Source organism: Pteropus alecto, unplaced genomic scaffold (assembly GCF_000325575.1).
Source record: "Pteropus alecto unplaced genomic scaffold, ASM32557v1 scaffold194, whole genome shotgun sequence".
Classification (NCBI taxonomy): domain Eukaryota; kingdom Metazoa; phylum Chordata; class Mammalia; order Chiroptera; family Pteropodidae; genus Pteropus; species Pteropus alecto.
In genome coordinates this window covers 1,887,823-1,898,735 of record NW_006436281.1, presented here as the reverse complement: position 1 = coordinate 1,898,735, position 10,913 = coordinate 1,887,823, and the positions used below count along the sequence as shown (strand labels likewise).

The following is a 10,913-nucleotide window of genomic DNA, read 5'->3' as shown; positions in this document are numbered from 1 at the left end:
GGACTGGTGACAGGGACCGGGGCCACTGCCAACCCCCTTCCCCTCACCCCGAGTGTACACAAGGCATGGCGGGGCGCCCGGGCCGGACTCACTCATGCTCTCGACGTCCAGCGAGTCCACGACAGAGCGCTTGTGCTCGTCACCCGCGATGGCCCGCTCGAAGGCCTTCTGTTTCACGATCTTGTTGCACTCCTGGTATTTCATTTTGGCATCCTTGTCGTGAGGCTTCACCTTTACCACCTGGGCAGGCAGGTGGGCAGAGGGAAGGAAGGGAGGGAGGAGGGGGCATCAACCTCGGACCAAGCAGGGGTGCAGAGCAGTCAGGAGTCCGGGATGCCACAGCCGCCCACGGGCTGCCCAGTCCTGGGCTCAGGGAGTGCTGAAGCCAGGCCACCTGGGGCCGCACTGGTGGTGCAATCCTGGGCAGGTTCACCTCCGGGCCGCAGTTTCTGTGTCCCCAAACCAGACCTAACGGAGCGGCCCACACGGGGCTGTTGCGAGGGGTACGTGCGGTGACCCCTGCAGGCGTTCTGCATATGTCTCAGCTCCATCGCTGAAACAGAACTGCCCCGCCCGCGGAGCCCGTGCTCAGATTCGGGTCTGTCGTCAGAACCGGGCAGGCCGGGGCACACTGCACTGGTGTTACAGGCAGTGCCACGGTGGCGGGTGTGACAGGACAGGACACGCTGGGTCTAAAGCCCGATTAACAGCCCAGATGCGGCCAAAGGGCCAGGGACTTGCTGGATGACTCAGACTGCCTGAACCTCAGTTTCTTCATCTATAAAACGGAGAGAGGGCGAATAACGGGCTCCACCTGCCAGGGCTGCTGGGTATAAGTGACAAACACAGGGCTCGGCGGGCATAGCCAGCGCTGAGTGATGTCCCTTGCTCAACCTTGGGCTTTCGGGGAGACCCAGGACAAACGACTCCCCTCAGTTTCCTTCTCTGAAGGGAGCTGGAGACTGTGGCCCATAGAGCCCGGCTGCCTGGGCTCGAATCCCAGCTCCAGTCATCGGCTGAGTAACCCTGGGCAAGCAGGTCTGCCTCTCTGTGGCTCGGTTTCCTGCCCTGTAAGACAGGAGTGCTCAGCGTCCGCCTCCGCGGGCTGCTCTGCGGGCTGGCGCGTGAACACTCGCGAGGCGTGCGCAGCGGCACCAGGCAGGGCCCACCCCGCGTCAGTGCCGCGAGCGTCGGCTGCTCCTCAGGGCCCCTTTCACAGGCTGCCATGCTGATGAAAGCAGCGCACGTGAATCAAGGCACGTGGCTTCGCTTCGGGACAAAGTAAGTCCTCAGTAAAACGAGCCCACCACCCCCTCCACCTTCTGTCCTGCTTCCCGCAAACTGCTCTGGCGGGCGCAGAGGCAGGCAGGGCTGGGTTCCGATTCCTGCTCTGCTGCTCGCTTGCTGTGTGACCTTGGGCACGTGACTTCGCCCTCTGAGCTTCAGACAGTTATCTACAACTGTTTCTGCTGTTGTTATTAGTGCCGCCACAGCTCCTGGGCCTGGGCAGAGAGGGGTGGTGTCAGGGCTGGCCCTCCGGGTGGGGACGCCACCTGGTGGACGGCCTGGCGGGGTGAGTCAGAAGCCTGCTCGGAGGCTCCCTGAGGGTCAGTGTGGCTCACCCACCCTAGGAATGGGTATGTGGACCGGGAGGGGTGGCAGAAAGCTGGCTCTCAGCCAGCGATGGCTTCCTTGCTGTATGGGCAGGCTCTGGCTAGGGCACCCTGCCAGGTGGCTCCACCTGGGGTGTGGCTGTGATGCAAGGCTTGAGAGGGAGGGAGTGCCAGACGTTCCCTGGAGTCCCCTGGCGTCTGCGCCCTGGGAGGAAGTCCAGACCACCACGGCCTGGCCCGCGGGGGCCGCTTCCTCTGCGTGGCCAGCACCGCCCACCCAGGTGAACCCCCCGAGTCACCACACACACCAGCTTCCCTCACCTCCGGGCCCTGAGCAGGCTGCTCCCTGGCCCAGACGCCTCCTCCCACCTCCAAGTCCTTTCTAGCCCCTCCTCTTCCAGGTCCCTCCCATCCCCAGGCAGGGTCAGGGACCCTCCCGGGCTCTCTGGATCACCTGGCCAACCCCAGCACTGCTCTTCCCCACAGGAAGGTGGCCCCCAAGGATGGGGCTGAGGCCGCGTCCCAGCATGAATGATGCCCCGAGTGGACGGATGCGCCCAGTGCCCTGTGCCCAGAGAGCTCACAGGCTGGGGCGGAGGACGAGGACAACCCCTGACGACATGAGAGAGGAGCAGGAGCAGTAATGGGCAGAAGCAGCAACGACACGTGGCTAATTTTCTGAGGACTATGTCCCCGACATTGTTGTAAGCAATTGACCTGCTCATTTCATCCTCAGAGTAGCTCTCCGTGGAGTTACCATCACAATTCCCATTTGATAAACGAGGAAACGGAGGCCCAGAGAGGCTACATCAGGAACCCAAGAAGCCAGCTTCCGTCCTCTCCCTGCCTGGGCTCCCGACTCCCACCTCGCACGCTAAGACGCGTTCCCCTCCCTGCCCGCGGCCGCCGTCCCCGCAGCACCCCCGGACATCCTCCAGGGAGAGGGACGGGCTCTATGGGGTCGTGGTCCTGGGTGCCGCTCTGGGGTCAGGCCTCTGGGGTCTGAATGCAGGCCTTCCACGCAGGCGGTCACATCTCTCGAGTCTCCCTCCGCTTCTAAAGGTGAGGAGGGTGCCAGCACCCCCGTGAGAATCACCACTGGACCCACGGCAGGGCCTAGCCACGAGCCAGCGCTCATTTCCGGGCCTGCGGTGGCTGCTATGACTCAACAGCTGGCCGAGACAGGAGTGGCCCTGCCAGGCTCTGCTCCTGGGGATGGTCACTGGCTCCCAACCGGAGGGGCCTGGCCAGTCCTTCAGGAGCCGAGGCCCACTGGGCCAGAACTTAGTGCTGGGCTCTTCTTTACAAAGTGGCGTCGGGACCGTATAGTGTCAGTCTCCTGATGGTGGTTTTATGCAGTTTGCCGCCGGGGAAACTGGGGGAATGGATCTCTGTATTACTTCCCACAACTGCAGTGCTCTCAAGATGAAAAGCTGCTTTTACAAAGAGGTGTCTCAGCCGGGAGAGCTACCGGGCAATGACTACACTGCTCGAATCGACCAAACGACCATACAGGGTCGCGATCCCTGCTGTGGCCACGGGGACTGCAGGTTTGGGAACCGGGAATTCTCGGAGTTTTAGAGAGGTGACACCGTGCACATGCTCTACGCCATGTGACACCCCAGCGGATCTGAGTGGCACCTGGTCATCACGTTCACTCCCGTTTCTGCCACAAAACCTCCAGTCACACCACATGGGAAGTCAGATTCTGCCACCAAATGAGTGGCACGAACTTACTAGAACAACTGTGAGTTTCAGAATAGCCTGAGTCTGGAACTGAGGGTGAGGGATTGGCCCCACGCTGAGTGCTCCTGACCTCGGGGGACCCACATGGCAACGTGTGGGGGGCACCGTGTTGATCTACAACGTACAGATGACGGACACGGCCCAGACGGCTGGAGGGGAGCCGGGGTCCCAGGGTGGCAGTGTGCTGGGACGGCTCAGCCACGACACCAGGGTTTTCGCCCCACAGGCTGAGACCCTCTAGTGGGTTACATTCTTCTGATAATGGAACAGAAGAGGGACCACTGGCGTACGCTGCCTGAGCTAACGGCGAACATTGTGCCAGGAAACTTTTGGCCATAGCACACGTCCTGTGGCCGGGAGCCTGCTTTGGCACCAGGCTGTCACTTCCTGGCTATGGGACCTCGGGGCAGCGATGTAGTCTCTGGTCCTCAGTTTCTTCATCTGTACATCAGGGACGACATGCCCCACGGCGTGAGGGTCGCAACGGCCCAGAATACACGCTGTTGGGTGTCACCCGACTCCTGCTACCACCATTGACCCACGCCCCGGCGCACGGGCTCACGCACGGGCTCACGAGGCAAACGCATTTCGACCTGGCTGCGGGGGGGTCAGCTGCAAGGAGAAGCCCACGTGGAAACCGTATTACAAACCAGGCCCGACGAACCCCAGAAGGGGCAGCAGGGCAGGAGTCCTCCAGATCCGGCCTGGGCCCGGTGACCGCCTGAGTTGCAACCACAGACAGGAAAGAACATAGTGGGTCACCTCAGAAGAGGACCCAATAAAGGGGTGGGGGACCCTGAAGCAAGGACCCCCCGAAAGGATTAACTCGGAGATGACGAGGTCAGTGGGGATATTCGACAAGGACCAGTGGAGAGCAGGGCTCAGTTCCCACTGAGGGTCCGAGGCTTGGCCTTGGAGGGGGAGCAGAATGGAGACACCCCCAGTTCCCGGACCCCCAACGAGGTCTTGGCCTCTGCACACAGTGCTTCCCGAGAGCCTCAGGCTCTTCCCCCGACATATCCCTAGGAGAAAGGTCGCCCAGTGCCAGGCGGGGGTGGGCCCCGCTCTAAATGCACTGACCTCATTTCATCTGCGCACGGACTCTGGGGCTGGCCCTCCTGCTCCCCGCCCTTCACGGACGAGGACACGGAGGCCGGAGAACCGCGGCCCTGGGCCTGCAGCAGCTGCGTCCAGCCGGGCCGGCGACCGGCGGACTTTCCGATCGTGAGTCGGTAAGAAACACACTCACGGCGCACCTCAACATGCACGTGAACAGAAAAGAGTTCTTCACGCGGTACACACCACCTCCTGCAAACGGCGAGCTGTTTCCCTTCTCCGTTCCATTGCTGTGGGTCTCAAGCCATTAAACTGACTGCAGAGCCCATGGACAGCGCCGAGCACGGACTCCGGGTCGAGTCCTAGCTCTGCCGCTTCTCTGCGGGGCAACCTTGGAGGAGGGGTTCCCCCTCTCTAGACCTCGGTTTCCTTTCCATTAAATGGGTTGAATTCATGCACGTAAAGAGCTCACAACAGAGCTGGGCCCACAGTGAGCATGCGGATTAGGAAACAGGCTGACGAGGGCCCGGGCTGCAGAGCCTTGGGCTCGTTTGTTCAACCAAGGTCACGTCTCAGGGTGCCCCCAGGATGCCATGATCTAAGGGGGGGGCCCGTGCACGTCATCTGTGAACCTCTAGCATGTCATAAGACGGCTGGAGGGTCAGAGGCAGACTCTGGAAGGGGAGCTGCCCCAGGGCCTGACCCCTCTGTCCTGTGTCCACGGAGCCTGAAGAGACGTGTCAGAATAGGGGAGGGTGGATGGCTCGCGGGCGCGTGGCTGGCTGGCAATGGTGGGCCAGACCCAGGCCGGGTGGGCAAGGGTCTCAGGCTCACGTGGGGACCCCCAGTGCTGCCAGCAGGGCTCCCACAGGGAAACGGGCCGTGACAATTTAAATGCTGCGTGTGGCCCCGCCTCAGGCCGGTCCCCTAAAGGCTGTGGACCTCCCACAGCCCTCCCTGGCATTCTCGAGGCCTGGGGCAAAGCTCAGATGTGGCACATCCACGAGACGGCTGGAAGTGACTGCCGCAGCCCCACACTGGGCAGGGCCGTGACAAGCCCTCTCCGTACCCCAGGGAGAGGTGTTCTCGCAGCCGGGGGATGGAAGACCCTGCAGCGCACCCATGCTCCTGCGCTCTGCCAGTCCCTGCCACCATCACCACCATCACTACCGCCAGGAGTCACGGCGATGGCAGCGTGCCCTCTCCGTACCCCAGGGAGAGGTGTTCTCGCAGCTGGGGGATGGAAGACCCCGCAGCGCACCCATGCTCCCGGCCCTTCTCACCTCCTGCGCCCCCATCCAGGCCCCCACCCCACTGGAGCCCTAAGCAGCTCTGTCCCCGTCCGAGCCGCACTGTCCTCCTGGAATACTCATCACTGAGCCCTCCAGCCCCAGCAACCCTCACTCATACGGCTCCAGCAGAGCCCCACGGTGACCAGGACGGGGCTATTCCTGCCACCATTTTCCAGATGAGGACACCGGGACAAGGGCAAGGTTTGGCCGGGGAACGGCTTAGGAGCCCAGGCGGGTAAGGACCCTGTCCTGCTCCTTCCCCTGTCCTCTTGGGTGGCACCCCAGCCCCCTCCATCTCACCTGTCTCTAAATTACCCCCTCCTCTGTGCCTCTGCCCCTACCCGGACAGAGATGTCCCTTGGCCCAGGGTTTGGCTCCAGCCAGCCCAGCAGTCCCACGTGGCACCCTCCAACTGCAGCCTGTGGCTCTCGGCTCCCCTGGCCGCCCCTCCCCACATGACAGAAGCTGCTCGCGTGTGACTGAAGTGGAAGGAGGGAGGGAGCGTGTGTGAGAGTTCATTCCACAAACAGTGACTGAGCCCCCGCTGGGCACTGCCCCAACCGACAGAACAGAGGAAACCCCGACACTCGAGGAGCAAACTCTGACACAGGGGAGCCGGGCCGCCGGGGTTCAAAGCCCAGCCCTGCCACCCTTCCAACGTGCCAGCTGCTTGCTAGTGGGCGGGTGACTAAACCCCCTGGGCCTCAGTCTCCTCCTCCGTACGACGGGGGTGAACCACAGTCCCCACCTCACGGGGCTCACGCCGACTCATGGGCCAGTCACTGCGCAGGCCGGAGGGCCTGCCTGGCGTCAGGACCTGCGCTCTGCCAGTCCCTGCCACCATCACCACCGCCAGGAGTCACGGCGATGGCAGCGTAAACTACTGAACTCCCGCCGTGCTCTAGGTCCCCTCCGTCGTCAGCCCCGTGTACTGTCCACAGCATATCGCCCTGTTCCACACTCTGCCCGCACATATCCTCACCTGCACTGACCTCGTTTACCTGGCCAGCGGCACAGGTTTGATTCCTGCCCTACTCGGAATTCAAAGCCCCACCAGAAGAAGGCCAGTGTGGCTCTTATTCACCGACAATGATATCCTGACGGTTCATTGTCACAGAACACGGACCACGCGCCAGGATCTGCTCTCAACGCTCCAAAAGCAGAAACTCATTTATTCTTCGTGGCAATCCATAGAGGCAGGTCTTACTGTTCTCCCCATTTCCACAGATGTGGAAAAGAAGGCACAGACAGGCCAGGTGACATGTCCAGGTAACCAAGTGAGAGACGGCAGAGCCAGGATGTGAACCCCGGCAGCTGGCTTCAGGCCAAGGGGCCTCAGCGGCACTTGCACGAATGGGTGCTGGGTAAATTCGTGAGTGACCTGCTCCCAGCCTCCTCGCTCCAGGCACGCGCACGAGGCCGTCCTTCCGCAGCCCACCCACAGGCCCTGGCCATCCACCCCCGAGGCCCGGCTCACCGTCTCGTAGTCGCGCAGGGCGGCCCGGAACTTGCCCAGTGCCATGTTGCTGGCGGCCCGGCGGTAGTAGCCCTTAATGTACTTCTTGTCGATCTCGATGGCCCGCGTGGCATCGGCCAGCGCGTAGCCGTAGCACTCGGTGCGCAGGTAGGCCAGGCTGCGGTTGCCATAGTAGATGGCATTGCTGGGGTTCAGCTCGATGGCCTGGCTGTAGAACTTGATCGCGTTCTCGTAGTCCTTGGCTGTGGAGATGGAGGAGGAAGCGGCATGAGGCCGGGCTGTTGCCACCCAGCAAGAACAGGCCCTCGGCTGAGTGCTGGCCCGGTCTCCCCATTTACAGATGGGGAAACCGAGGTCCACGGCTGAGCTCAGAAATGTCTCTTCGGCCTGCCCCCCTCCCCTGTCCTCGTCTTCTCAGGTCCGAATCCCCAGGACCTGAGGTCACTTCCACGCACCTGCCCACCCAACCACCTCCCGCTCCAGGCCCCAGTCCGGGACCTCAGGAGGGTCTTCCTGACTCCTCGTCATGCCCGAGAGGACATCTTACTGAGTGCCAGCGCTGACGTGTGACCCAGCACATGCGAGTCTGCTCTGAGCCCCTTCGCTGTCTAGCCCCCAAAGCAACAAACGAGTCCGAAGAAGGGAACTGGTGGGAGAACAGGAAGTGGGGAAGAAGGAGCCTTCTTAGGCCTTGAGGAGAAGAGGACCTATCAGCCAGGAGCCAAAGGAAGCAACGAACCAGGCTGGAGAACGGCCTTCCCGACAGCAGGGACGGCAGGTGCAAAGGCCTGGGCGGGGGGAGGCGAGTAAGTTAGGGGAGGCTGGCAGGACCGATCCTGAAGGCCATGGCCACAGCAAGGTCTGGACACTGACGTTCTAAGTGTGGAGCAGCAGGATGTGCTATTTGGCCAAGGGGAGGAGGAGCATTTTATTTGAAGTGAGCTTTGGCTGCGCCCTGCATTTCACGTCTCGACCCGAGGAATCCTCCCGTCTCCAGAGCACCAACACCGTCTGGTACTCACTTTACAGATGAGTCATGAGGTCTTGTTCAAGGTCAAAAACCCAGTCTATAGCTACAGAGCCAGGCTTGGACCCCTTCCACGTGGCCGTTTCACAGGCAGGAGACCAAGCTTGCCACACGGGGCTCTTGTCACATGCGACTCTACGAATCCCTCACCAGCAACCCTGAGGATGACTATTATCAGCCCCACTATCCAGATGATGGGACTGAGGCTCAGAGAAGGAAGGCCCATGCTCGAGGTCACATGGCAAGTGGCAGGCAGGGATTCTGAGCCGGGCCAAAACCCAATGCTCCCACTCTAAGCCTCCATGTCAGGTAGCTTCTGGGTGGAAGCTTGGCACAAGGACAGGTGGCCTGGGCCCTATTCCTGGGCAACTTACACACCCCTCCTGACTTGAGTTTCTAGGAGTCCTACTAATATGCGGCCTAAAATGGGAACCCCTGCCCTAACTCCCACTTTACTTTTCTCCAGAGCCACCTGATAAGCGATCAGATTTTTTTGTTTTGTCTGCTTATAATCCACCTCCCCAATTTCAACCTGAGCCCCATGAGGGCAGGGGCCCTGTCTGTCTTACTTCTCTGAGCCCCTGCCATGTCTGGGGACACAGCACTCCTCAGCCCTGCCCTTCTGGGGCTCACAGTCCGGTGGGGGAGTGAAGGACAACACCCAGATCTGTCGCCAGAAAGTGATGACCCAGAGTGTTCAGGGCTGGGGCGGTCAGGGGGATGTCTGACCTGAGGCCTGGAGGATGAGGAGTGGAAGAGGGTTCCTAACTCCCTGAACGGTCCTTGAGTGGATGTGTGAAGGAGGAAATGAAGACAGAGACAGACAGACAGACAGACAAGGCTGACCGAACGACCAACACTAGAGAAAGGGGAAGCCGCCAGTTCCTGGGGAGATGGCCAGGAACAACAGAACGATGATTCCTTTTGCAGGCCAGCATCTGGCAATCTTTCAACTGGCTCAACGTCCTCTCTTTCAGAAAGCCCTCCTTGACCCCCAGGCTGGATCGGGCACCCCTCTGGGCTGCCCCATGCCTCAGGCTCCCCTACCCAGCCCTGCCCATTCTGGGTTGCCACCATCAGGTGTTGGGTGTGTTCCCCCAGGGCTGTGAGCCCGAAGGGCAGGCCCAGGACTTCCCAGAAACAAGCAGGGGCAGAACGAGGCAGCCCGAATCTGACCGACCCTCCCTGGAATGCCAGCGCCTTCGAGGACTCCTTCCAGCCTCCTGGCGGACTTCCAGGGGCCGCTGGCCAGCTCTCCGGACGGGAGAGGTGCTGCTTGAGTACCCTCTCGTATGGGGTGGGGAGCCTGGTGTCTGAAAGCCTGACATGGGGCTCTGCGGGTCCGACCACGAGACCTCAGGCCAACAGACTCCCCTCCCCGAGCCTCGATTTGCTCGTCTGAATGCGGAGTCACAGTCGGCCCCGCCTCCCTGGGTGGCTGTGAGGGCTGAATGAACTCATGTAGGGAATGCGGCTACGGCAGACGCTCAGAAAAGTGAACGAATGACTAAGTGAGGGGAAGAAGAGAATGGAGCAGAGGAAATGGGAGGGACCCGTGCTTCAGCATCTGCCGAAGGGCACTGTATCCCAGCCCCGTTCCCCGTGATCTACGAATATGAGCTCGTTCAATCCTCAAGACAGTCCCCGGTTTAGAGAGGAGGAAACTGAGGCACAGAGAGGTCACACGGCGGGGAAGAAGAACAAACGAGATTTTGAACGTGGGCAGCCTGAGCTCTTAAACAGGTCTACACACTCTCAGACCCGGGGGCCTCCTTGGGCGTTAAATACAACCCCTCCCGCTTTACAGAAGGCGGGTGACGAGGCCCAGACAGAAGGGAAAAGAGCTGAACAACGTCGGGGACCAGGCTCTGCTCACAGAAGTAATCCCGTCTAACGGGGAAAGGTGGGTGGGGATCCTCTGAGCCCTGAGGTCCCCATCCACTGCCGGGAGCCGGGACGGCTCAGGTTAGGCCTCTGAGCGTGGCAGCCGAGCACATGGCAAGGAAGGGGGATATCCGGCTGCGCCGCTCACACGCTCTGACCTTGGGGAAGTGGTTTTTCTTTGAGCCTCAGCTTCCTCTATTAAAACAAACAGGACTGCTGCTACCTGCCTCCCGGTGCCCCAAGGAGGAGCCAATAAAGCGGTGTACCTGGCCACCACAGGGGCGCAATTAAAGGGAGCTGTAATTATTCTTTTTATTGTTGTTCCCATAGGCCCCCAGGCTAGGGCTCTGTGCCTGCTGCTGCCTGCCACAAAGAGGGGCCTGGACCCCAGGGGGCGTTCTCCTCTGTGCCAGCTCAATGCCAGGACCTCTGGCAGCCCGCCCAGCCCTGGGGCTCCTGAGAGCTTGGACCCCAGGTCCTGGGGAGTAAGGAACCCCTCTCAATGGCTTACTGTTTCCCAGAATTCTTACGTCACCTCAACATCACCCCCCACATTTGCTGTTCCTCCCGAGCCCCATTTTGGGGATGACTCCACTTTCCATGCCATCCCCCAGCTGGAGACTGGGCCTTGTCCCGGGTGCCTCCTGGTCCCTCAGCCCCCAAAGCCAGGTGGTCACTGTGTTCTGTCAAGTCAGCCTCCCGAACATCTTTCAAATCTACTCATTCACGTCCGTCTCTCCATCCTCTCCTGCCCAAGCTGCTACCCTAGCCTCCTCCTGGGTCTCCCAGCCTCCAGTTCCGCCCCTCTGGACACAAAG

At 61.2% G+C, this 10,913-nt stretch overlaps 1 protein-coding gene across 1 annotated transcript in view; it reads right to left on the bottom strand.

Moving 5' to 3' along the window:
- PPP5C (protein phosphatase 5 catalytic subunit) overlaps positions 1-10,913 on the bottom strand; it is a 21,323-nt gene that overhangs the window by 7,946 nt on the left and 2,464 nt on the right. The window contains exons 2-3 of the mRNA XM_006911817.2: positions 7,185-7,426; positions 93-240 (exon numbers count right to left, since the gene is read on the bottom strand). Of these exons, the coding sequence (XP_006911879.1) occupies positions 93-240; positions 7,185-7,426 (390 nt within the window). The remainder of the gene's footprint in view (positions 1-92; positions 241-7,184; positions 7,427-10,913) is intronic.